The 27286-nt window shown below is 35.2% G+C and overlaps 1 protein-coding gene across 4 annotated transcripts in view; it reads right to left on the bottom strand.

Annotated features, from left to right (window-relative positions):
- Positions 1–27286, bottom strand: part of LOC121734736 (G-protein coupled receptor moody) — a 64672-nt gene that overhangs the window by 23065 nt on the left and 14321 nt on the right. For 2 of the 4 annotated variants that reach the window (XM_042125339.1, XM_042125342.1), the window contains exons 2-4: positions 22521–22547; positions 6296–6374; positions 1744–1884 (exon numbers count right to left, since the gene is read on the bottom strand). In XM_042125339.1, coding sequence (XP_041981273.1) covers positions 1744–1884; positions 6296–6366 — 212 coding nt within the window. In that variant the 5' untranslated portion in view covers positions 6367–6374; positions 22521–22547. Of the gene's footprint in view, positions 1–1743; positions 1885–6295; positions 6375–22520; positions 22548–24132; positions 24374–27286 lie in introns of those variants that run through there. The other 2 variants (XM_042125340.1, XM_042125341.1) reach the window with 2 other exon arrangements.

The raw sequence follows: 27286 nt of genomic DNA, 5'->3' as shown, positions 1-27286 counted from the left end.
AGAGGTACTGAGTCATAAGCCGTTGGAAAAGATATCGTCTTACGGCCGCACCCAGATACGAATATTATTTAAGTACTTTTTTAGCCTTTACTGTCGTACTGCTGGGCAAGGGCCTCCCCCAGGATCTTCCACTGTTCCCTCTCCTGCGCCACCGACAGCCAGCCTGGCTTGTATGCCTCCAGCTCGTCACGCCACCTTTTTCTAGGCCGGTTACGGCGGCGGCGTCCATCTTCGGGTGCCCACACTGTTGAGACCCTTGCCCAGCGGTCGGGATGCATGCGAATAACGTGACCCGCCCACTCCCACTTCAGCTTGGCCGCCTTGACACCTACGTCCTTGATGCCCGTTTGGGAGCGCAGTATGGTGTTTATTATTTTATCGAGAAGCTTTACTTCTAACATACTGCGCTCCATTGCTCTTTGGCATACCCCGAGTTGGGACCTTTGCGAATCGGTCTATGACCATGTTTGCGAACCAGGTTAGGACGGGCAGAATGCACATGTCGACGAGTCTTCGCTTCAGGGAGATTGGTAAATCCCCCTTTATCAGCGTCTTCATGGACCAGTAGCTCTTCCAGGCGTTCTCGATTCTGCGATCGACTTCCTTGCCTTGTCCTATTTTCAAAAGAAACTATCTGGCCTATATCAAATTTACTTAACTTTAATTATATGTAGATTTTGTCAGATTAGTTATTTAATTAATTAATTACAGTTAAATAATTTATGTTCGTCTTTGAGTGCGGCAGTTCGTGTATTCTTTTTTATAAGAATCGGGTATTTTTCTATATAACTCCACATAAAAATGGCTTCCTCGAATGCTTCTCAATCTATTGTAATAAATCTATCGTCACTTGTATCTAAGACAATGATGTGATGCCAATTGACAGAAGGCCCAATTGCAGCTTTAGCCAAGTTTCCGATCTCCAATTATATATAACTAGCTATTTGACCGAGCTTTGCTCGGTATTCGATAAAACACGAATAAAATGACATTTTCTAAAAATGATTCCTAGCTAGATCGATTTGTCGCCCTCGAAACCCCCTATATACTAAATTTCATGAAAATCGTTGGAGCCGATTCGGAGATTCCAATTATATATATACATATATACAAGAATTGCTCGTTTAAAGATATAAGATTAGCAATGTAGATAATAACTATATAGATGATGTCCGCAACTCCGTTGCGCCAAAATTCGTTTATCTCAAACTTTGAACTCAAAGTCTCCCATCTCGATACCAAAATTCTAGCAAAATCGGTTCAGAGGTTGAGGTGTAAAGAGGGAACAGAAAGACAGATACATTAATAATATTAGATAGGCAGTAGGATTAGTAATGTATCTTTGTTCTTTACCCTCCTTTCAAAGTTATTTTTTTATGAAATAAGGGGGAAAACGAGCAAACGGGTCACCTGATGGAAAGCAACTTCCGTCGCCCATGGACACTCGCAGCATCAGAAGAGCTGCAGGTGCGTTGCCGTCCTTTTAAGAGGGAATAGGGTAATAGGGGAGGGTAGGGATGGGAAGGGAAGGGAATAGGGGAGGGTAGGGAAGAGAATAGGGATAGGGGATTGGGCCTCCGGTAAACTCACTCACTCGGCGAAACACAGCGCAAGCGCTGTTTCACGCCGGTTTTCTGTGAGAACGTGGTATTTCTCCGGTCGAGCCGGCCCATTCGTGCCGAATCATGGCTCTCCCACGTATAAAGTTCAAAGTCTTCAAACTAAAGCAACAGTAAAAAGTACCTTATAATAAACGCAGCAGCAACATTTCTCACTTTGGGGCACTTGAGGAGAGCTACCACGGTCAGCAGGTTGCCGAAAAGCCCGACAGACATTATCACGCCTGTCGTCACCGCCGCGAACGTCAGCAGACCGGGAGAGAACCTGGGAAGAAGAGAAGGTGTAAATAAAATAATATGTTGGAATATGTTGGTGACAAGGACAGAAAATAGTTTTGAAACTGACAGAAAATAGTTATGCGCCCGCGTCACTCTAATCCAACTGATGCAATAGCCCAAAAACTACTGCCTTTTGGGGTTGCGCCCACCAGTAGCAAAGCAATATTTTCAGTCGGGGTTATTGGCGGTTGCTAGTAAATTTGTCAAGAAACATCTGGTTTTACTTTTTTTTTTCTAAACAATTTAAACGATCCACTATATGATAAAACTTGGTATCACTTATACTGCTATGCGTCCCGTTGTTACCGGAAACGAAATAAATCATAAGAAGAAGGTGATTAATGCCTCAAGCCCCAAGCGGTCACCGACGACCGCGATAACAATAGATAAGCTATAATTATTACTAGCTATTTGACCGAGCTTTGCTGGGTATTCGATGAAAATGACATTTTCTAAAAATGATTCCTAGCTAGATCGATTTATCGCCCCCGAAACCCCCTATATACTAAATTTCACAAAAATCGTTGGAGCCGATTCCGAGATTCCAAATATTTATATACAAGAATTGATCGTTTAAAGATAAAAGATTGTGTCTGGTTTTGCCACGATCGAGGTATCATGTCCTAAGTCCAACTCCTACTCCTACATTACTTCTGATTGATTTCATTGCGGATTTAGCATGTTCTTCTTGTGCCTCTGAACTCATAATATCAAAGGGTTTGCGTGTTTGGTTACCATCGCTAATCCTGGCGACACAGGAGATGTAGGTGGGCAAATGCCCGTTTTATATCGCGGATTTTGCAGAAATGTGTTTCAATATGTGACAATGTATTAACGAGTTATATGCGCAAACAATGAAAAATAAAATATGCAATAACCACTACATCAATAATACCATAAAACTATACATTTGCATAATCTTCTTATATATAAAATTCTCGTGTCACAATGTTAGTCACCGTACTCCTCCGAAACGGCTTTACTGATTTTTCCAAATTTTATATGCATATTCAGTAGATCTGAGAATCGGCTACTGGCTACTTTTTGTATTGATAAGTGCATATTTTGTTCAATAAATAATTGTAAATTATTACAACTCGAGACTGCGACGGCGACCATTGTTTGTTCGACGGGGTAGCGATAGACGTTGCCACTTGCCATGGTGCCGTACTTATTTAGTCACTTCAATAAAATAATATTCAAATTACTTTATACAGTGTGTAACAAAAATAAGTGATAATACTTTAGGGTGTGTACGTGTTCCTTGTAGAGAGTTCACTGTGAAAGTAGCAGCGCTGAAAGACATAATTTTTTTTCACTTTTGTATGGGCAAGGGCCCGAGCGTCATGAGTTTCTCCATACAAAAATGAAAAAAAATTTTGGTCTTTCAGCGCTGCTACTTTCACAGTATACTCTCTACAAGGAACACGTACACACCCTAAAGTATTATCACTTATTTTTGTTACACACTGTATAGCAAAACAACGTTTGCCGGGACAGCTAGTAATAATATGTAAATGCATATTGCCAACAAGTAACAGGTAGTTTTAGTATCACACACACATTCCTATGCAATTACCGAAGGTGTTAGTTCTACGCAATCAAGTATAGTATATAAGTACGAACATACATATTCAACTCGCGATCATCACGGTCAGGTGACCTACCAGCTTAACGGTGACTCGGTGTGGCCAACCTTTTCAAGTGAACTACCGTATTGGGGAAATTGGTAAGCCAATACTGATGATAAGTGAGGACTGAGGGTATTATCACAGTGTAAATTGTGGATACAGTTAGTAGATAGAATTTAGTTGTTTTTTTTTTCCAAAATTTAAAACGTGAGTGGATTCAAAAATGGTGGACGTTAACTAACATTTCGTAACATACGGACATTTACTCATTTTTCCTATATAATTTATAACATACCTTGTATTTTATCTACTTCATCACCTGGCTAACATATCTGGCTACACATAAAATACACAATTTTTTTATTTTAAATATTTTTTCCGGCCATTACTTGATGGCTGATTAATGTTTCGATGCTCGACGCTGTTTCGATCCCACACAAAATAATAATGCAAGTTCTCACAGTGAGCAGTTACAATTATTTAGAATTTATTAGGTAGGGCAATGACGCGCCCCTCCCTCGTATTCACAGTACAAAATTTTTCACGCATCGTGAAAAAAGCGCTCGATTTTAAAGTTATAATTAGGTAACTCATAGGTAAATGGTACTAATGTTTTACCAATCTTCAAAACTGTTTTGTAACGAACTAGATAAATAAAGAGTACAGCTTTCAAGTACAGTCTACAAAAAAATACAGTAGCAGCTCATTTTTCCTGCGTGCCACAGGTTGGTTATCCCTGTGTATAGTTTTTCCGTAATATTGGCGCTAGCGATGCGTCATGAGTACTGTCCGTAATTGAGTACGTCCGGTAACCCGCCAGAGACATAATATTATGTGGATGTAACCTTGCACAATGCACATGGTAATGGCCATAGGAAATTAATATATGTAGTCTTGAGCGTTTTGATCGTTTTTAACGCTAAATGGAACGCGGGGATAATAATATGATTTTTTTACAATGTTATACAATGTGTCCCGAGTCCCGACACCGCGCCGGTGTCTGATCCTTTAATGTCATGATGTTTGGCATATTTTATCGACAAATTGGCTCTAAAATTTTATCTTTCTCTCACGGTTGTAAAATGGCAGCCATTTTAGTTTTTCTCGGGCTTTCACACTAATCTGAACAATACTTCTTATGTAAATATCCTACGGAAATAAAAAAGGTCTCATTTGATAGCTAAACTTATTATTATTATTATTATTATTATTATTAAAAAAACTTATGGACTACGCTTACACATGCAATATGTTATGAATTTCGTGGAACTAAATACAAAAAAAAAAACAAATTTTTAGGAAAAAAATAGTGTACTTTTTAATAAATGGCTTTTTGTGAAAAATATAGCGCATTAAACTGGTTATTTTTTATTGTAAAAAGATAGAGGTTTAGATGTAAATTCCTTTACTTATATTATGCTCTAAGTCAGATAGTTTAGAAGTTATAACGATTTTCTTATGAAGTATTGGTCGGATAATACTATGAGAGCTATGTGCAGATTTTTTTTTTCAAAAGTTACAGAAAAAGAAATTGATAGCCAATTTGTCGATAAAAAATGCCCTACATCATAACGTTATAGGCTATATATATCCTATCCTATTAATATATATACAGGGTGTAACAAAAATAAGTGATAATACTTTAGGGTGTGTACGTGTTCCTTGTAGAGAGTTCACTGTTAAAGTAGCAGCTCTGAAAGACGAAATTTTTTTTTCACTTTTGTATGGGCAATGGCTCGAGCGTCACGAGTTTCCCCATACAAAAGTGAAAAAATTTTTTGGTATTTCAGCGCTGCTACTTTCACAGTGAACTCTCTACAAGGAACATGTACACACCCTAAAGTATTATCACTTATTTTTATTACACCCTGTATATATGAGATTGATAACAGTACTCAAATGCTTACATTTTAAAGAATAGATATTTTGAAAAGAGAATAGAGAATAGAATTGAAAAAAAAAACATGAGATTTCAAATCGTTCAACTTTAACTTGTCTAGTTAAAAATCTGTCGAAAAACAAAATACTCCAACAATACCCTGATTCATGATTCTGTTATTTTAAGCCAATATCAAAAGCTTACACATATCGCCCGTTTTAAATGTGTGTGTGTGTGTTAGTGTGTGTGTGTGTGTTAGTGTGTGTGTGTGTGTGTTTTTTTTTTTAATTTCACTACCTATTCAAAAAAGTTTTAACAATTAGTGACATTCAGAACCGTGTTCTGAATAAATTCCTGTCAAGGACAATTCAATTCTTCATGCCGAATAAGTGTGAATGAGCGTTAAATTACAGAAATTGGAGAACAGTATGAAGGCCAAAGACAAAACAAAGGTTTGAAAAGAAAGTCTAGAAACAATTAGTGTTTTAGGCTTTTGAAATTCAAGGTCCAGTTCATGATTAAAAATAGCAGGAAACCCATTATACGCATGTACGTTTCTCAGTTTTAATATTGTTAATTCGATTCCAGGCTTTTATTTTTTATTAAATCCTTTTTACCCTAATATAATGTTATGATGGCTTTTTATTTACATCGCTCGGAAGGTTTTTGTTGCTTTGTCTTTGTTGATAATTAAATTATAGACCATTAGTGGAGAATAAAATGCTAAGTGAAAATAATAAAGGACTTTTAAAAAAAAGTTTACTTTTTTTTTTTTTGTTTTTTTTTTTAACTTTTATTAGTAAAGGAAGTTTCAAAAGGTCGGGATTTCAATGCATTTTGCTGTAACTAGTATTTTGTGGTTAGTAGGTACAATACTTGAAACTTACTTGGACAGCTCACTCTGTTGCACTAGTGCGTCTATGTCCTCTGTTATGTTCACGAGGTCCAAATCCGCCATCTTGTAATCTGTAACAAAATAAACAAATACTTTTGAAATAAGCTGTTACAATCTGGAACATACAATTAATTGAAAAAAACGTTATTTAGTTGATCGAATAGTGAATCCTAACTATTCTCAGTTAGTCAGTGTTTTTTCGTTAAAAACGATGACGAAATTCGTTATCACAATGTATGTGGTTTGACATAAGTCATCGCTAAATAACATTTCGCTTGCGATGACTAATGTCAAATCCCATACATTTTGATAACGTATTTCGTCATCGTTTTTAACGAAAGGGACTTTGGCTACAGCCCCAGGAGTTTCACCCAAATCGGTCCAACCAACGGGTTTGAACAGCAGATTTAAATAATACCTAGTTAACAGCTGGTTCTCGTTTTAAAAAATGTTTTTTCACAAAATATACGGCTTAGTTCGGATATTTTTCAAAACAATTGTTTTGTTTCTTAGAAGTGTGTTAAAGCTTACTGAATAATGGAATATTGACAATTTAAAATCCTTCTAAGCCTAAGGAAATGGACTGTTATTTTCTCGTAGCATTCTTCTATTTGAGCATCCCACGCCCACTTATAGGCCTGAAGCCCACGCCAATAAACTATAGGCAATAGTGCAAGCGTGTTGGTTTTGGACAGTTATCATTTTTTGTACATGGTTAAATGTTAAAACCATAACCAAGTCGGTTTTGCATAGTACCTACATCAAAATCTTCAAATGAAATCCATACTAATATTATAAATGCGAAAGTGTGTCTGTCTGTCTGTTACCCCTTCACGCTCAAACCGCTGAACCAATTTTGCTGAAATTTGGAATGGAGATACTTTGAGTCCCGAGAGACATAAGATAGTTTAAAAAAAATGTGCAGTCCTAGCAACATTGTTAAAAGTTATAATAGCAGCTTTTCAGATGTGATATTGTATTCAGAGCTTTATACTCAGTGCAGATAAAATGCAGTCTTAAAATAGTCTAAAACGAGATATCCTCCTCATCAGGAGCAATTGTAGAGTTCAGATGTCCCAGTGACCTTGTGATGTAATCCGTCCTGGTATGTCAATTGAACATAAGTATTCCTGTCGTGTTATAAGATGATCAATGATCATGCATGCGCAACTTTACAATAATATTATGTTGGCGTAGCAGGCTGTATTAGTGTTTTTGGGATGATAAAATGGATTTTGCATACGGAATTCTACTAAAAGTATCCATACATACTATATAATATTATAAATACGAAAGTGTGTCTGTAACGCCTTAACCGCTAAACCGAATTGGTATGGAGATAATTTGAGTCCCGGGAAAGGACATATAGAGTGTGTAACAAAAATAAGTGATAATACTTTAGGGTGTGTACGTGTTCCTTGTAGAGAGTTCACTGTGAAAGTAGCAGCGCTGAAAGACGAATTTTTTTTTCACTTTTGTATGGACAAGGGCCCGAGCGTCACGAGTTTCCCCATACAAAAGTGAAAAAAAATTTTGGTCTTTCAGCGCTGCTACTCTCACAGTGAACTCTCTACAAGGAAGACGTACACACCCTAAAGTATTATCACTTATTTTTGTTACACCCTGTATATTATGATACTTTTTATCCCGGAAAATTTTACGGATCCCGCTCGATAAACGAATTTTGGCGCAACGGAGTTGGGGGTCCTGTCGTCAAGTTTAAAATAAATTAATTGATTTCAAGAGAAAATACGCAATATAAATGTTTTAAGGAATGTAAAATCCTCAGATAACTCTTCTTCATATGATCCAAATTGTGGGGCAGCTTACCTAGGTGCATATCATCCACCTAAACTCTTTCTTAATTTTTCTTCAGAAATCCTTCTTAGATTTTAATAATATCATCATCACATTCATTCAGACACGTGTAAGAAATAAGAATATATTAATAACTACATTAATACGTGTAGGCACATCCTGTGGGAGTAGATAGAATATCTTCTTTCAGGCTTATAATATGTAGACCGTTCAGAATTATTTTCGAAGAAACCTAAGTAAATCTCTTATGGGGATATCAAATGAATATTTTTGGCCGTTTTCACTTTACATCTTTCGCCCCAAGTCACAAGTGAAAAAAAAAGCGAACACAAAATAAAAATTTGTGCCGAATCAATTTCTGAGTGAACCCGATCTTCAAATTTTTTAACTCCCACTTCGATTGAACGAAAAATGAACGATTGCAACGAGATATTCTCGTATATTCTGTGGAGTCCGGTATAAAGAATACACGATTTCACTCGAGCAATTACTAATGAAAATTATTATCATCGAGTGAACGTTTCCGTGTTTTTTTTTTCATACCTGAAAGAATCATACACTCGGGTGAAAATGTTCACCCAAGTGAACAGCGTAGCTATACGGATTTAACAAGCGAAATGTAGAAACTAAGATGTTATTTTCCGTTTATCCGCTCTACGCATTAAACATAAACGATCTTTTTGTACTTGATCTGTTTTACATAAAAACTAATGATCTCGGAAAATTATAAGAGCATCCGTTATAGTTTCCCTATATGTACTTTCTACGATCCTGCTACGGGATTTTGAACTCTACATTCCGTTGTTTAAGTTGCAAATCGTTTGTGTTAAATCTTAACGCATGGTGTACCATTGGTGATGTATTTACACAATGGATTAACATGAATAGTTGCGTTAATTTGTTACAAGAGGGAATGCACAACGTATTACGGGCCATTCAACGATATATTACCTCCGACAGGACCTCTATTTCCACGAGATAGAGAGCATTATCCTAGGAACTTCAAGGTAAAACTGATTGTGGATTCGATCACGCTATTTGAGTTCTTGTGGTACTCCTAATCTGTATATGGTGATCCCCTACTTTCTAGTTTTACTAAGAAATCTGACCGTTGAATTTCAAAATCATAATCTATTGTTTTTGTTAGTATCTCACATATTAGTATCATTGAGCTTACGGTAAATTATTTACTTACTATGTTTATTACTTACGAATTTTATAATTATCTCAATAATGTTTGTCTCTGTTTTAGAATATTAAGTACCTATACTAGTAATTTGGCACTGGCAAATGGCAACTGAGTTTTTCTAGACCTACTATAAATAATTATTTCTTAGGTACTAATTTTTATACCGTTTTCGCATTTACGCAGTTTGCGGATCAACTTTATTTGGTTTATTTGGTTGGTATAGTTGGACCATACGAGTATAAATTACGTGAGTCCGCTCTTCTTCTAAATTTTTTGTGAATTAATTTCTTTAAAAAATTGAGGTTAATTTTCAACCTTAAAAATGAGGTTTATTTTTTGAGTACGGAACCCTAAAAACCACGTTTTTAGGGTTCCGTACTCAAAGGGTAAAAACGGGACCCTATTACTAAAACTTCGATGTCTGTCTGTCCGTCTGTCTGTCTGTCTCCACGCTATATCTCAAGGACCGCTATAGCTAGATTGAAATTTTCACATAACAACAAATGCTGAAAACAAAATAACAACATAACAATAATATTTAAGGGGGGAAACGTGATTTTTTGGCCTTTTTTGCGCGTAATCAATAATGGTAACAGCTAGGAACTTGAAATGTTCACAAAATACTCAGTTGTATTTATACTTTAATAATTAATCTATATCTTCTTATATATAAAAATGGATTTTCAAATGTGTTAGTCGCGCTAAAACTCGAAAACGGCTGAACGGATTAGTCTTAAAATATTCGTAGAAGTCCAGGGAAGGTTTTAAAGTGACACGAAGTTCACCGGGACAGCTAGTAGGAAATAAAATTTAAATAAAATAAATAATTAAGGGGGCTCCTATACAAAAAACACATTTTTTACCTATTTTTGCTCTATAATGGTACGGAACCTTTCGTGCGCGAGTCCAACTTGCACTAGGCCGATTTTTTTACAATAACTTGTGTAAGGTCACAGGATACAATTCGCATGGCACTCCTACACGCACCACTCCCACGTCGTGTCAACGACTTATATAATAAAAGTCGATTAGCATGAATTGCTCCTTATTGTACTGATTATACAATGGACCCAGTGATGCGAGCTACCGTCACGCTTTATATTATAACCGCTGATAGGTTAGAATATAAATCAATTAAAAAACCTTACTACAAACACTACATAGGTAAGTACCTAAAATCACTACATTGAATGAAACAAAAAAAAATGTTATGCATCTACTTACTAAAACTTCGCAACGGTAAGTTTCTTTTTTTATTGCATATCTGAGTGATTTAAGAGAAAGGTTTATAAGTGTACACTAGAAAAATATACTTAGGCAGATTTTTTTTTTACTGATGCGAAACCAAATTCACTAATCGGTACCAATGTTAAGTGTATCTACCTCTCAAGTCTCAATATTTGAGCAGCTGAATCTATATAGATGATAATATTTACTATGGAGATACTTTGAGCTCTTAAATACAGGTTACAGGTATTATAAAAAAATTCATCATATCAATATGCATGGTTCGTAACAAATGCACAATTAGCAATCTTAATCCTATTATCTAATTCAGTAGAGACTAGAGGTATATATTTTGCATGTAAGAAGCTTATGAAGTTCCCTATGAAAAGGCCGGTAATTACAGTTGGAAATTCATTGATCAATAATTTTCTAGATGCTGCTTTTAGTTTATGTGAAGTAACTTAATGTTTGCAAAAAAAAAAAAATGATTTCAGAGGTCTATAATTCTTTCATGTTTTCTTGATACATAACATTTTCAACTACTGACCTGAGCTCTCTGAACCTGTACCACGTTGGAATGTGTTTAAACTTACCCAAATATAAAGTGTCATGGTTTGATGTCTGGCTTCTCTAGCTGTGTACTAATTACATAGTAAGGAGAGTTGAGAGTACTCTACCAATATTATAAAACGGTATTTGCGGGTTCACATTGTTATCTAAACTAGAGATCGCCCAATGGTCGAAATTCGACCTTAGTTTCAGCGATGTTAGGACTACTACCTATATTTTGTAAAAAATATTTACTTTATCCTAATCATATTTTTTTCAACTCCTGTCTCTGGGACTCAGCTGATCTCAGACTGGCCGTGTAAGCATTGTCTAATAGTATCTTAGATTCAATAAAAAAAAATTAAATCCATTTTCGATTTGTTAACTTGCTGTCAGCAGACTTCAACCATAAATAAAAGAGTATAATTTGTATGTATAGGCTTGTCACTCAAAAATCTGTCATCTTTCCTATGACTGTGTATGTGTTGTAGTATGTGTAATGTTTTATTTGTTAAATAAATATACGATAAAAGCATAATTTCAAAATAATATTATTAGCTCGATGCACTCCTTCACCATATAAACTACAACTGTGCAAAATTTCATGCACAGGCTACGTTTCCCCATTTTTCGTCAAAGGGGATACAAAGTTTTTCGCTTGCGTATTAATATATAGATTCTAAGCATTTTTATTTCACTGGGCTGTTGATGTAATAAATCAATGATATTCTATGTTACTAACGTAACTAGATTGGAAGTTTACGGTAGCAACGCGTTGCCACTTCGAAGATGCCTGCAGGCATATCTCACATACATAATGACATAACGAATATATGACTTGACATTGTCTTTTGAACAACAAAGTGGTTACGCATTTCTGAGAATCTTTTGTAAGACATTGCTACTCTAGTATTTTAGAAACTCATTGTAATAGATGATCAAAATTTACCAAGAAAATGCAAACTTCAATTAAATTCATCAAGTCACCGGTGACCGAAACACAATAGAAATTCTATTGTGTCTCGTTTATCCACGATCGACGGGTTAATGAAGTGTTTGACAGATAATGTCCCATACATTATATTTTTTTTACGTCCGTGGCTTATATCAAAATCTTCATATTTTCATTACACAGTAAATTACTATTATGTTGGTCTCTGAGTGCGGCAGTTAAGCTAAGTACTCACAAACGGTTTTGCTCGATCGAGCAATAACGTCGAGCAGAACCCGCGGCTCGGGCTTTCGTCCACACATTCAGCATTGCTCGATAGTTTTATTCTTATTTATCGATATATTTCATTCCATCAAGCCGGCTCGATGCGAGCCTTCGAGCTGTCAGTTTTGCGGTCCACACAGTAATTATTACTCGATTTGGAGTAAAACTATGGAGCAAAACCGCATGTCAGTATTTACCATTATATTGACTATTTCATAGTTTTAAAATTGCTTTATCTATATTTTACGCATCGTTGCACTGTGAGTTATACAGTATGCAAATTGGTTGAAATGTTTCTCATTCTGTGTTCAATAGGTCACTGAGAGAGAACGATTATACATTCCACCTTCATAACTTTCTTCGTTTCGTAACCTATTGTGTATGTATTGTATTGTTTATTATGATGGCTTAAAACAATATTTCGTTTATATTATTATTATTAAACCAAATATTAATGTTGTTAATGATAATAATAATTTTAACATAACTTTTATTTAAATACCTAGGCCCTGGTTGCAGGGATTAAAACAAACGAATACAAGTTAAAGTTCATAGTCTATCTGATTATTTACATGTACAGTATTTCACTGGAACGATAAACTTTTCCGGATAAATATCAGCCTATAGGTACTTCTATCCACAGCCTAAACAGTAAACTTCTAAATACAAATTTGGAAAAAATCTGCTTTGTAGCTCTCGCTTTGAATAGCAAAACTCATATCTCTATTTATACTTATAAAATTACATGTCCTGACTGACTGACTGACTGACTGATTCATCATCGCTGAGCAAAAACTGTTAAAGTTACAGCCACGAAATTTGGTGAGTAGGGTATTTTTATTAAGTAGACACCCACTAAGGAAGGAATTTTGAAAATTTTACCCCGAAGGGGGTAAAGTAGGGGTTGTAAGTTTGAAAGAAAGTCCGTCATTTCTTGAGTTAGAAACATGAAATTTTATGTTTGGGCTATTGATTAAAAATTATTGGATACGTGTTTAGGCGTTTCTGGAAATTCTACCCCGAGGGGGTGAAATTGGCGTAGAAAATTTCAATGAAAGTCCGTCATTTGTTGAGTTAGAAACATGAAAGTTTATTGACGTTTGCGTTTGACGTTTGCTTAAATAGGGTCCCGTTTTAACCTTTGTATAAGGAACCACAAAAAGGGGAAAATTATCGAACTTTGTTATTATATTATATTATTATGTTAAGGCGGACGAAGTCGCGGGCAACAGCTAGTTATATTATATTATTGTAAACATTTTAGTAAAATTCAAACCTGTAATATTAATTATTATTTATTACTTAGTTGCAAATTATATTGGTTTTTATTTTGCGAAGATACTTATTTAAAGGTACCGTTCGTTCTGACCTGAGGTGAGTGAAACAAAAATGCTCGTATTCATGGAAAGACTGGAAATCAGCTGGATTGCCAAATATTTTTGGCAAGCGACCGGCCGCGACACTCATTATATCGGCTGCACTATTTGTGGATACGATAGACGACGTCTGCGAATACACACTTTCGTATCTTTGATCCAGAAACATAATCAAAAGCAGTAAGAATCGGCAATGGAGATCTTTGTCAGTCTTGGCCTACCACAAAGTCTGGCTGCCATACACGCTACGGTCTACCAGAGAGGTCACCTGTGCAGGTATGCCTGCGCAGGTGTCAGTCGAAAGAATTGATTTTCGATTTTGCGCCAATCGCCTACGCAGGTCCAAAAAACTGCCCATGTCTAATCCATCACACATTCCGGTCTACCTGCGCAGGCATACCTGCACAATGCACATGTGGACCGCTTCGATAGACCGTAGCGTGTATGACAGCTTTACCTGTCATGCGTGCGGATCTGGTCCGCATGCTGGTGAAGCATCATGTCGTGGCCGGGCGCGTGTCGCCCGCCTGACAGGAAAAAACATCTGTGAAATGATAGGATGCGGGAAATTTTCATGCGGACTGGATAACAAATAATCACACTTTGCTTTTAGATTATTATAGTATAGGTGATTAAAAATATTAACGTATGGATTAATTACCATCTCTTTCAAAAAGCAAAATTACGTCAACTAGGTAGGATTCTGAAAATGTGTAATATTGTATTTATACAATAATTTCAACCACGCCTGGTTAATATCCTTTTCTCACAATAAAGCACCACATATTTAGACATCCCATCCTAATTTACAATAATTATCTGCTACCTAAACTTTTGGGTTAGCTCAAATTTCATTTTAAACGAAGATATTGTTATGATAATTTAGATACTTTATGTTAAAACTTTGTGTAACGTAAATTCATGAATTTTTCTCCTATATTTTTATCGGAATAGTGTTGTAAAATTTTATGAGATTTTTATCGATATTATTAACTGTAAACGATCTGATGAGCGCTTAGGTACCGGACAAATAGGGTTCTTATATTGATAAACAGATAGCCTTTTGTAATAAAAGTGCCTAGTTTATGAAATATTCGGAAATAGCAAATTGAGTGAAACGTAATGATTTGGTTTAGTTTCTTTTTACCTTTAATATTATTAACTTCATTAATATTTATTTATTATACAATGCCATTGTAAAAAAAAAAACAATTAATTACGAAAAACTCTGCTTAGACAATAATAATGTTATTTCACATACTAATAAATAAAATATGTAATAATATTATAAATGTGTGTCTTAGACCGGTTCAAAAAAATCGACTATTTTTTTTTTTCAAAACCCGCAGTGAAATATCTACCTAGTAATGAAAAAACAAGCCTGTGAAAACGGGAGCTCTTAATATCAATTTTGAAAGGTCGCTCATCATGAATTTCTATTTTACGTTTAAATAACATGGGAATTTTTTTTTTTTTATTTGGAATTTTACAACTCATTTTTGAATTAACATGTCGGGATGAGCGATAAATTTTTTTGAAGGAAATTGAACGCTCTAAATATATTGTCTCTTATGTTTTTTCTGTAAGTTCACTCCTTCAAAAGTTATTCGAGTTTAAAATCCAACATGTAATCAATTCAACGTTTTTTTTTTAATTTTTCTTAAATATTTCATAATTATTATTGAAAAAAAAAATTTGGCTTAAAATATTGAATCATCAAGTTTAACGTCGTTGATAAAGTAGATCTTTATGATTCTGCTATTAAAAATAGTTGACTTTTTAATTTAAAAAATCCGAAATTAATTCTTTATTTAAAGTTTACAAAAAATTTGGATTGTATGTACATAAATTTTAGAATAATGACCAACTGTGGTTTATAGGAAATGTACTTCTTCTTTACCGGTGAAATAGAGATGTGCTGTAATATCAACTTACTTTTTCGGTACTGTTGCTCAATTGTTGTTCTGGTTCCTAGCTGTTTGTTATAATTACGATTTTGATGTATAATAATTTAAAAATATTTTACTTTTTAATAATTGTATCATTTTATTATAAATAATGGAACAAAATGTATACTTGATTGGTGAAATGAATGAAAATTTTATTGGACGTAAACTGCCCACAAATGGAGAGGTTATGTGGTATGTATGTAGGTATTTAGAACATGATACTCTAAAATTTGATGCTTTCATTTCAATAAATAAAAAAAGATTATTCCTAAAGTGTCGTCTTTTTATTAAAATGTCATTGTTGAATTATTGGTATTCAATTGTTGTTAGTAGCATTTCATTGTTCATAGTTCTGATAGTTAGAATCAAAATCGTAAATTTTATCAACTGAAAATAATCGTGTTAAACGTAAAGCTATCAACTATACAATTAATAAGTGTACAATAATTTTTTTTGAAGATAAGTATTATTATTATATCACAATTAAGGAAAAAAACGTTGAATTGATTACATGTTGGATTTTAAACTCGAATAACTTTTGAAGGAGTGAACTTACAGAAAAAACATAAGAGACAATTTATTTAGAGCGTTCAATTTCCTTCAAAAATATGTATCGCTCATCCCGACATGTTAATTCAAAAATGAGTTGTAAAATTCCAAATTTAAAAAAAAAAAATCCCATGTTATTTAAACGTAAAATAGAAATTCACGATGAGCGACCTTTCAAAATTGATATTAAGAGCTCCCGTTTTCACAGGCTTGTTTTTTCATTACTAGGAAGATATTTCACTGCGGGTTTTGAAAAAAAAAAATAGTCGATTTTTTTGAACCGGTCTAGACTGTGCTGTGTCTATTAGTTTCCTCTTAACGATTTAAGCCACATAACTGATTTTTATGAATTTTAATATGGAGAATGGTGCTATACATTTAGTCGTTTTTATCCTGGTGAACATGGTTACATTTCGATAAACAACGCGGGCAACATCTAGTAAGTGCAAAAATAAAGTCGATGAAACGATTGAAACTATCGACAAAATTAATCGTTTTTGACCACCCCTAGTGCAGTCTGGCGACAATACCTTGTTTTGTATCGTAATATTTTGTATATTGGTCGCCGCAACTGAATTTAAATGACAGTTTAGATGACGTAATACCCACCACTTGGCGCCGCGCCGGCTTGTCACAATTACTATTCCCTAAATTAATAAATTGTAAATAATTAATTTTGCTTATAAACATTGGCGTTTAGGTAAGATTAAAGAAGAGAGATGTTGGATCTTGTATAGCGGATGCGTAGGCTGCAGAACAAGAAGCTAGCTCTACTTGTGATGTTCTAGGTTTTGGGGGGTGAATGTATAATTGATTGTACTGTTGGTTCTTGGTGGAAATTCATGTTGAACACTAATAAAACTCAATTTTTCGTGCACTTTTTCCACTATAAATATTAAGAAATTATTATAAATTTTAACAAATTACACGATCGGTTTCGAATTAAATTGATGAAAAAGTAAAAAACACTGATGATACTGTAACGAATCTTGTCAATAATTATTAATAACGTCTTTCATGCACATTATTGGAAATTTCAATTCATTAGGTCATATTCCTGGTTTTGGGTAATGTTGGGTTAGTTGGTAACTAGTTGGGCCTGAAGAAACCGCGCATTTATAATAAAAAAAAGTTTTATTTCTGAGTGAATCAAATCTTTTCAGAAACTCCTATGTGTTGCCTACCACCGGTTCGGGAACTAACCCGGCGGGAAACTCGCACGGGGACACTTTTTAGGTTTTACCAAAAAAAATATTTCACTTATTTGTGTTCTTTCACATTAATGACAATGATTATTCTCTACAATAAACGTCAGAACTCGAGCTGTTATACTCCACCATTGGAGAGTATGTAGTATTACACGAGCTCATCACGGTCTCGCGGACAATAGGCGTATTAATTTTGTTCCTTTTGTTCGCAATAATTACCCTCGCACCCGCCCTAAGCCCCGTTACAAGTTTACAGCTTATCTTGAGGTTCATGAGACAGGCTGATTCATTGTGTAACGTACGGTATATGCAAGGGAAAATAATGTTTTACTTTATACCCTGTAACAAAACAAGATAATACTTTAAGGTGTGTAATGTGTATGTGTCCCTTACCCTCACTTTTGATACATGCATTCTTCCTTGCACCACATAATATGGCTGCGAAACCTGGGCATTAGCCGCGTACTGACCGACCGAGCAACTGCCTCGCGAGGCTGCCTCGCGAGGCAAAAGTCGACAAAGCTCGGCTCGGGCCGCGGCACGCTCGGGCGAGACAACGCATGCGTTTCCCTCGGGCGAGGCACGTCCTGACCGACCGAGCAACTGCCTCGTAAGGCTGCCGCGCGAGGCTGCTCGCTTGGTCAGTACGCGGCTATTGACAAAAAACCAAAGGGAAAAACTTGCAAAATGTCAGCGAGCCATAGAAAGGAGCATGCTCGGATTAAAATTGAATGATAAAGTCAGAAATATCAGACAGAAAACTAAACGAACAGACATACTTGCACTACTACATATCGACAGACTAAAATGGAGTTGGACACACGGGTTGTAAGCTCCGTTGCAAACACGATAAATGGAGTAAGCAAGCAACAGTCTGGTATCCAAGAGATGGATCAAGGAGCCGTAGTCGCAAAGTGAGAAGATGGGAGGACGAATTGAAATGGACTCTGGGCCCCCTGTGGCCAAGAACAATTGATAGAAAACAGTGGAAAGGGCTGGCGGAGGCCTATGCCGTAAGGCACACCGAACGTAGAGACATTTTATAATCTGTGTTTAAACTATTGTGAACCCATTAAGAAAAACTTTGAAGTTCGGAATAAAAGGCTTTATTATTATTATTATGTGTCCCCTATAATGAGTTCACTTTAAAAGTCGGAGCGCTGATAGAGTATTTTTTTGTGATTTCTATGGGTAAGCGTCCCAGCGTCATGAATTTCCTCATACAAAAGTTTAAAGTTACTTTTTCAAAGCTGTTACTTCCACTGTTTAAACTATACCACACACTTTTTATTTCACACACACCCTAAGTATTATCAAGTTGTTTTGTTAAAACCATAAAGTTAATATACCTAGCGGAATAGAGCAACAATCTCAAGCTGTCAAACGAAACCAAAATTGGTTTTCATCTGTGTGAAAAATATGTGTAATTATACACTTACACAAGCATGATTGAACATGAATTCTATGAGATTAAATTGTCAACGTGCGGCACGTGCCAACTGGACGTCAAAAAAAGAGTGCTGCTGTCACGTATCACACGTCTCTTTTTACCACGCAGTGTTACCGATAGTGACATCTCTCTTGCTCAGGCCTTTGTTTCTCTATTCCGCTAGGTATATTAACTTTATGGTTAAAACTTAAACGCTATAATATAACCTGATATCTAGACTATAACAATCCATCTCTTTAATTCTTATGACGTTTTTTGTCGGTTCGCTAGCAGTGCAAAACGAGTCCACAAAGGCTCAGCAGGCAGTAGCCATTGTAAATTGCAATAGACCTGATTTTTACGGGCTTAATTATTTTGCCTAAATATTTTGTGGCTGCTCACGATTAGTCTTTACTGCCGCACTCACCGCCGTACTCAGAGACATTTAATTACGATTAACCTTCAATTTAATGAAGAGTTTGACAGATAATGTATGGGGCTTATGTCAACATTTTGAATTAATTACAATTAAGTAAATAATGTTCCACTCTGAGTGCGGCAGTCAGAGACATAATATTTTAATGATGAATGATGATTAAACTTCAATAAAATCAAGAGTTTGGCAGACTTGTGTGAAATCTTCATTTTATTACTTGTAAATTTAATATTCGTCTCTGAGTGACAGTTAGTATTATTTTTAAGACCTAAACCAGAGTAGACAGAATGATAGAGTATGCCGACTTAGAACTGATGTTGAAATTTTTAAATTTGACGTATTATGACGAAAATCGTCGCTAGGGTTGTTAACTTGTTACCTACGAATTTAAAACAATGACATATTCGTGTGACTCGTGTGGACGTGTTCCTCTTTGGTCGTATTGTTGTTTGTGTTTTGGCACATGCGATTAAAATTGTCAGAATCCAATTTTGAAAACTTTATTTTTAATACTTAAAAATTTATTATATCAGCCAGCGCGAGGCACATTCCGTTCATAATCCTAGTGAAACCCGACGAATTTGACAGATATTGAAACCTGTCCGTCTCTTTGCAGTCGAACTACTGGTCGTTATGTCTATTGTGCCTAAACCTTTTTCTGTGACTAAAATTCCATATACAGCATGTGTTTTTTTTTAAAGCCGATAAGTCAAAATATTACTGCTATACCTCTAACATTTTGAATGTTAGAGGATATTCATTTTTTTGTTCTACAGTCTCCTGATAGATCCTACGTTACGTATAATCCAATAGAAGAAATTATGACAAATAATTGTGTCTGAACAAAGAGTCGGGAAGCACAGTGGGTGTTTCCTATTTAAGACGTTTGTAATTGTCAGTGCATTTCAGTGAATCAACCAATTAAACTCGTTAACTCGTCATTGTTTCGGCCCGGGTCAGCTTACTACCCAGAACCACTAAACTCATAATTGAGTGCATTATACTTCACTATCATTATAGGTATCGTTATTATATCCTTATTTATAAAATATGCAAATGTAAGTCTATTTGTGAAACTTTTAAACATAAACAAGTTAAGTGATTTTAATGTAAGTGTCTAGACACGCTATGCCGAAGTTACGCGGCGTAATTTCCGCATGATTCCGCCTGCAATGTAGGTATTTTAAATTACCGATGACACACTATTTCGTCGCGTTCCGTCCGTATATTGTATGCGTTTGACATTGCGGACGTAATCATGCGGAAATTACGCCGCGTAACTTCGGCCTAGTGTGTTTAGACACTAATAGGCATAAAGATTATTTGAGCCCAGGAAAAGGTCACTATATCTAATAAAAAAATAAGATAGCTTATCACGAGAAGGATTCGTACGCTGAGGGTGGGTTGCACCAGAGGCGTAGTTATAGTTAAAGTTAAGGTTATCGTCAAATATGGCGTCCGTAATGTACTTTTACTAGGGATTTGATAGTTCATTTGACATTTTGTTATGGTTAGGGTTAAAGTTATAGTTAAAGTAAGTTGGTGCAACCCACCATTAATGAATTTCTGCACGATACAAGTTTCTGTTGTTTTGTTCTTCTATAATTCCTTGCATTTGTTGGAATCATCGATACTGGGCTGGTTAATTCTATCTATTGTACAGGGTCACAGATAGACAGAAAATATACGTCATATTGTTATCTTTTAGTAAAGTTTTTATACCAGCTATACATTGGAACACTCTGTAGTAACTAGTAACAGGTAGTTTTCCGAGATGATGACGAAATGTATTTTTCTAGAAAAGGACATTCGGACCATGACCAATCAACAAAAAATGTTGCTCACTATGACGTCCATTCGTTAGCGAAAAGTAAAATGTCACAATTGACAAAATTCAGCAACATCTATATATTAATACGTGAGCCAAAAACTTTGTATCCCTTTTGACGAAAAATGGGGAAACGTAGGTGAATGAAATTTTGCACAGTTAAAGTTTATATGGTGAAGGAGTGCATCGAGCTAATATTATTTTGAAATTATGCTTTTAATATACATTTTTTTAACAAATAAAACATTACACACACTACAACACACACACTAGGAAAATGACAGATTTTTGAGTGACAAGCCTATACAGTATACATACAAATTATACTCTTTTATTTATGGTTGAAGTCTGTTGACAACAAGGTGACAAATTGAAAATAGATTATAGTTTTTTTTATTGAATATTAGATACTATTAGACAATGCTTACACGGCCAGTCCACAATAGACATAACTACCAGTCTGGGATCAGCTGAGTCCCAGAGACAAGAGTTGAAAAATATTTATATGATAAAGTCCTAAAGTTTTTGAAGTAAGGTCGAATTTCGACCATTGGGCGATCTCTAGTGATTCTAGTTAGTTGACGCCCACAACTCCGTCTCCGTTACGTCAAAATTCGTTTATCGCGCGGGAACCGTACATCCAAATATTATGTCCTTTTTCATACTAATCCAAATATTTTTAGCGATTTGGGCGTGAAGAGGAAACAGACAGGCAGATAGATGGACAGACCGAAAGGCAGATAGAAAGACACACTTTCGCAAGTATAAGGGATTGATTCACCACTTTCTGATAAAGTGCCAAATAGGCTATGAATGAATGAATGAATGAAAACATTTATTTCAGACAATATGCCCATAGTTTTGTTAGTGTGTTAGTTACAAAATAATAATGACAATAATAAATTATAATAAATATGTTAGTGATGTTAGTAAAAAAAATCCCATAAAACTTAAATTACTCCTTTGACTATCCTTATCCAATGTTCTTGGATAGGGCAGTCAAATCTATCCGCAATGACTCTCAGAATGCTGTTGTTGAATTTTCGTAGACGCTGGAAAAGTGAGGCTGTTTTTTTGCGTATTACCGCTTTAAAACCGTCGGTACGCGCAGAGGCAAACATACCTATTAGCTATAAGCTATTCACAACTTTTTTGACAGATTCTCCATACTTGATCTGTCAAGTTAATTGGTGGATAGTCTTATCAGGAAGTGGTGAAACAGGCCCTAATAATAATATCATTAGTATGGATTTTTACGTTGTTTATGGAAAAACAAAGTTTACCGAATATGGCGCGTAGCAGTCAACGTATGGCGAACACCTCAATGAACGGAGTAACAGTAGTTTGGTGATTTCGTGTTTACTTTGAAGGCTGTTGCGGTGAGTCATTGAGAGTGTTGAGTCAGGGATGCCGGATGACTCAAATCATTGTCAGTGTACTTACATCAGTGACTTCGGTTCTTCGCGGTATCTGCAAAAAAATTTGTATTAAACTTAGGTTTTCTTCAATAATAACTAATAAGTAATAACATACTAATACAACACTTAGTGAATTATTTGTTTGCAGTTAGGGTTTCACTTAGAATAAAATAATTATGTTGTGAGAATGACTGGATACTTCTTACTTTTTGTCTTGCAGAGTAAAGAAAGGTCAAATGGAAAATTGGAAACTAGGCGACAATTTGACTTCAGAGAATAAATCGTATCTGCGAAAAAAAATTGTATTAAACTTAGGTTTTCTTCAATAATAACTAATAAGTAATAAGTAATAACATACTAATACAACACTTAGTGAATTATTTGTTTGCAGTTAGGGTTTCACTTAGAATAAAATAATTATGTTGTGAGAATGAATGGATACTTCTTACTTTTTGTCTTGCAGAGTAAAGAAAGGTCAAATGGAAAATTGGAAACTAGGCGACAATTTGACTTCAGAGAATAAATCGTATATTGTATCAGTTTCACGGATCTGCAAAATGTATGGCTCCTGTAGATTGTGAGTTGCAACTTGTGAGATGTTTATATTTTAGAGTTTTTTTAATAAAGTAATTATAGAAAAAAAATTCAGCTCCATCGGTTAAATATATCTACTTCAAAATTTAGTTCCAAAATTCCACCGTAACATACATACTTACATACATACAGAGCAAGTTAAATAAAAGCTTTTAAAATTACAAAAATTAAGCACCATAGATGAGTTTTACTTACAAGCAATTTCTAAAGAACATTTTTACGAAAACAGTCTTCTTAATGTCCTAAACTTTGGACGTAAAATTTTATCTTTTTGAATTCATAAGAGATTTTTTAAGAAAAACTCGTAAAACTGAGGTAGATAACCGTACGTTTTATAAGTTCAATTTTAATGGCAAAAATCTTTTCACAAATAAAATGTATTACTGCTGATTGAGCATTGAAAGTAATGGATACCTGACAAGGTGCTTTAAAATTAGACTATTTAGTATGAAAATGCTTTTTGTTTTTTCTCGTGCCCGGATTCGGAGGTTTATTGGCAGAAAATCTATTTAATGGGGTTGAAAACATTGACCAATCAAAAATAGAATAGAATACTCCTGTACCTCGATCGTGGGAAACGCAGACACAATAGATTTTCAATTGTTATGAGACAGCCGGGTGCCGCTTGGGGATTTATGGGTTAAACCTCAGAAACCGGAAATAACAGAGGTAAAGTTAAAGTTAAACAGACCCTTTTGTAAATAAGAAACCAATAGACCACTAACTTGTTTCATATATATAAATATTATTTTGTATGTCAACAAAGGCTATAATAATATAATGCTATCATTTAAAATTTCAACTGCTGAACAATAATTAAGAAATAGTAGGTGCACAAATGCCACATTAATAAGGTTGAGTTACAATTTTTCGTTTATATTTTAGCGTACACAAAAAGTTAACAGTCGACAAAATTGACTTATCATATTGTATAAAACGATGTGTACTTATATAATTGTTTAAAAAATTACTAAGATAAACTTAAATTTTATATGTTTTTTTGTAACCATTTTTCCTAATAATGAAATGTTATATTTTCATACCTGGTCTAGTGTTATCCAAAAACTAAACAAATCATTGAAACTGTACTTTTCACTACTTAAACATCAATAATTCCATTATTACACACAAAAAACTTTTAAATAAGGGCATTAATACAATATTTTCTATTTAGTAAATTTAAATAATACTCAATATTAAATACAATTAAGACATTAAGTAACCACACGCGCGCGTTTAATTCGTTTGTGTGAGTGCTTCTCCCAACACGACTCTCGCGCAGCGCTTTTCGCGTGCGTCTGATTTCCACGCGTCATTTAACAATGATATTTATCGCTGGCGTAAAAATAACCTTATTTACTATTAGTTTAGACTTTAGGACTTTAGGATTAGAAAATATTGTTAAAATTAGAAAATAAGCAGAAAGTAATAATAATGGTGCATAATATTATGTGGAAAAAGTCTCTCATAATATTATGACGTATTTGTGGCTTTTTCGGAATCGGGAGAAATGGCGTGTGCTTGTGTCAGAGGCCAAGACTCAATTTGGGCCGCTGCGCCGCAGTGAGGCTCGATTTATATGCGTCCGCCCAAACGCGCGGTTTGGCGGCTATACCGTGAGATCACTAGCAATTGTATACAGGGTGTAACAAAAATAAGTGATAATACTTTAGGGTGTGTATGTGTTCCTTGTAGAGCGTTCACTGTGAAAGTAGCAGCGCTGAAAGACCAAAAATTTTTTTCACTTTTGTATGGGGAAACTCGTGACGCTCGGGCCCTTGCACATACAAAAGTGAAAAAATTTTTTTGTCTTTTAGCGCTGCTACTTTCACAGTGAACTCTCTACAAGTAACACGTACACACCCTAAAGTATTATCACTTATTTTTGTTACACACTGTATAAGAGGGAACGCTAACACTGTTTTTCCATACAAACGTATTCCCCAATTTACTTCCTGGACAATTATGCGTCTAGACAAATTATTTTTTTTATACAATATTGGGATCTGTTAAAGCTATGCTATTTTTCTAAATTTACTAATAAATAAATAAAAATACGACTCTTCAAAAACCGCAAAAAATTACTGCCCCGTACCCCGCCAATCCACCGAAGATCTTTAAGATAAAATAAAAATGTAGAGGCAGACTCTTAATGAAATTCCTAAAATTAAAAAAAAAAAAAATTAGATAGGCTCTATTTTGAAGGAGGAATCAGAAGACTACTTTACTTCGATTTACTGTATCTGTCTCTATCACAATACACGTGATGGGGCAGGGTGAAGCGTGATGGCAATAGTTTCTTCGTTTAAATTCTACTGTACCCGCGTTGCTTGTAAATTGTGATCTCGCGGTGCAACAGCCTAAATGCGCGTTTGCGCGGATGCATATATATCCAGCCTAAGGGTCAATTTATACTAGCGCAGAGTCGAAGCGAATTCCCAAAAACTGAACACAGAAAATTCAACAATAACTCCAGAGCGTAACGCATACATTATTTATTTATTTAAACATTTATTGCACACAAGACAGTATTTACATAGAAATTGACACAGAAAAACGACACAATTACTTCTGCGAGGCCAATCAGCCTTGGTCGGGCGCATCGACGCGAATCCGCGCGGATGCGCGTGCTTTTTTAAATTCTCAGAAATAATAAAGTGCGTTAACGCTTTGGAGTTAAGGTTGAATTTGTTATGTTAAGTTTTAATACTCGTAATTCGCTTCGATGCGCGTCGACTCTGCGCTAATATAAATTGACCCAAAGATACTGAACATGACGTTTGTCGAAGTAGCGTAAATCGACAGCCAGATATTATGTATATTAAGATATTATATTACTCTATAATATAATGGCCGAGAGGCCTATGTCCAGCAGTGGACGACTATAGGCTGATATGATGATGAGGATCATCCTCATATTCCGTTAACATATAATATTCCGATAACATAATATTATCATTAACACCATAACCACATTATCGTCAGCGTTATCTAATATCTATAATTCTGTAATATTGGCGTTACATTTCGATTTAGGTCGTGTTGATATTACCTGGATTCCTAAATTGAACAAACACTAAATATTTTCTTTTAATATTACGCTGATAAATGTTAATATTTCTTTGGAAGTGCCATTTTTTGTACAAATAAAAGTAACGGTTGTTATCCAGGACATTACGTTTTCAAAACGGCTAACTGCGACAGGTGGGGTTTAAAGAGACTAGACTTTGTCATCTCTACAATGTACAAACTATAGGAACCGTACATTTTTAGCGGTAAAAGTAGTCTTATTCATTTACCCAAGTTTTATCTACGTCTGTACAAATTATAATGAAGTTGATGCCCGCAATTCCGTTGTGCTGAAATACGTTTATCGCGCGAACACCGTACATTTTTCCAGGATAAAAAGTATCCATTAGCTATGTCCACACTGTGCACTTTCAAATTCAATTTTCGTCACCAACTTTCATATTGGCGCATTCAATAATTGAATGCGTCAAGGAACGCAACGCCTATATTATCAGTTTTGGATACGGTCAAGAGGGCATGCGTCGCGGGCATGCGTCACGTTCGCTTTTGACTGCGCTATAACGCATGCCCTTGACGAACAGAAACAGGCGCAGTGTGGACAAAGCTTATGTCCTTCCTCGGGAGTCGAGACTCATCACTCAAAGTATCTCCGTACCAAATATTATCAAAATTGGTTTTGCGTGAAGAAGTATCAGAGAGACAGACAGACAGAAACACTTTCGCATTATTTATAATACTTGTATGATGGAAGTATATTCATAATAAAAAAAAATATTAAAAAAAATTGTTTACAGTCTGTGCTGGCTAGCGTGGAAAAATTAAATTTTCAATAATAATTATATTTTTAATATCTATGGACGCTTCACACCACGTATGCACGTCAGTCTGGCCCCGTGGTAAGTACCGGAAGGACTTGTGTTACGGGTACCAGACAACGGAAATATATTTAAAAATTTTATACTATACATATAAGATTTTTATAATATGATACACATATTTAATACACATCCATGTCCCAGGAACTATGAAAACTTTTTGTTCCGTCGGCGGGATTCTAGCCCGCGACCCCCGGCTTGATCTACCAACAGCCCACCAACTGAGTCACAGAGGTCTGTCAATTAATAACTATAACGATATTAGTAGTATCACAATAGACATATAATTCTG

The sequence above is a fragment of the Aricia agestis genome, chromosome 16, assembly GCF_905147365.1.
Source record: "Aricia agestis chromosome 16, ilAriAges1.1, whole genome shotgun sequence".
In the NCBI taxonomy this organism is placed as follows: Eukaryota; Metazoa; Arthropoda; class Insecta; order Lepidoptera; family Lycaenidae; genus Aricia; species Aricia agestis.
Note: the sequence above shows the minus strand (reverse complement) of the source record. Positions and strands in the feature narration are given on the sequence as shown.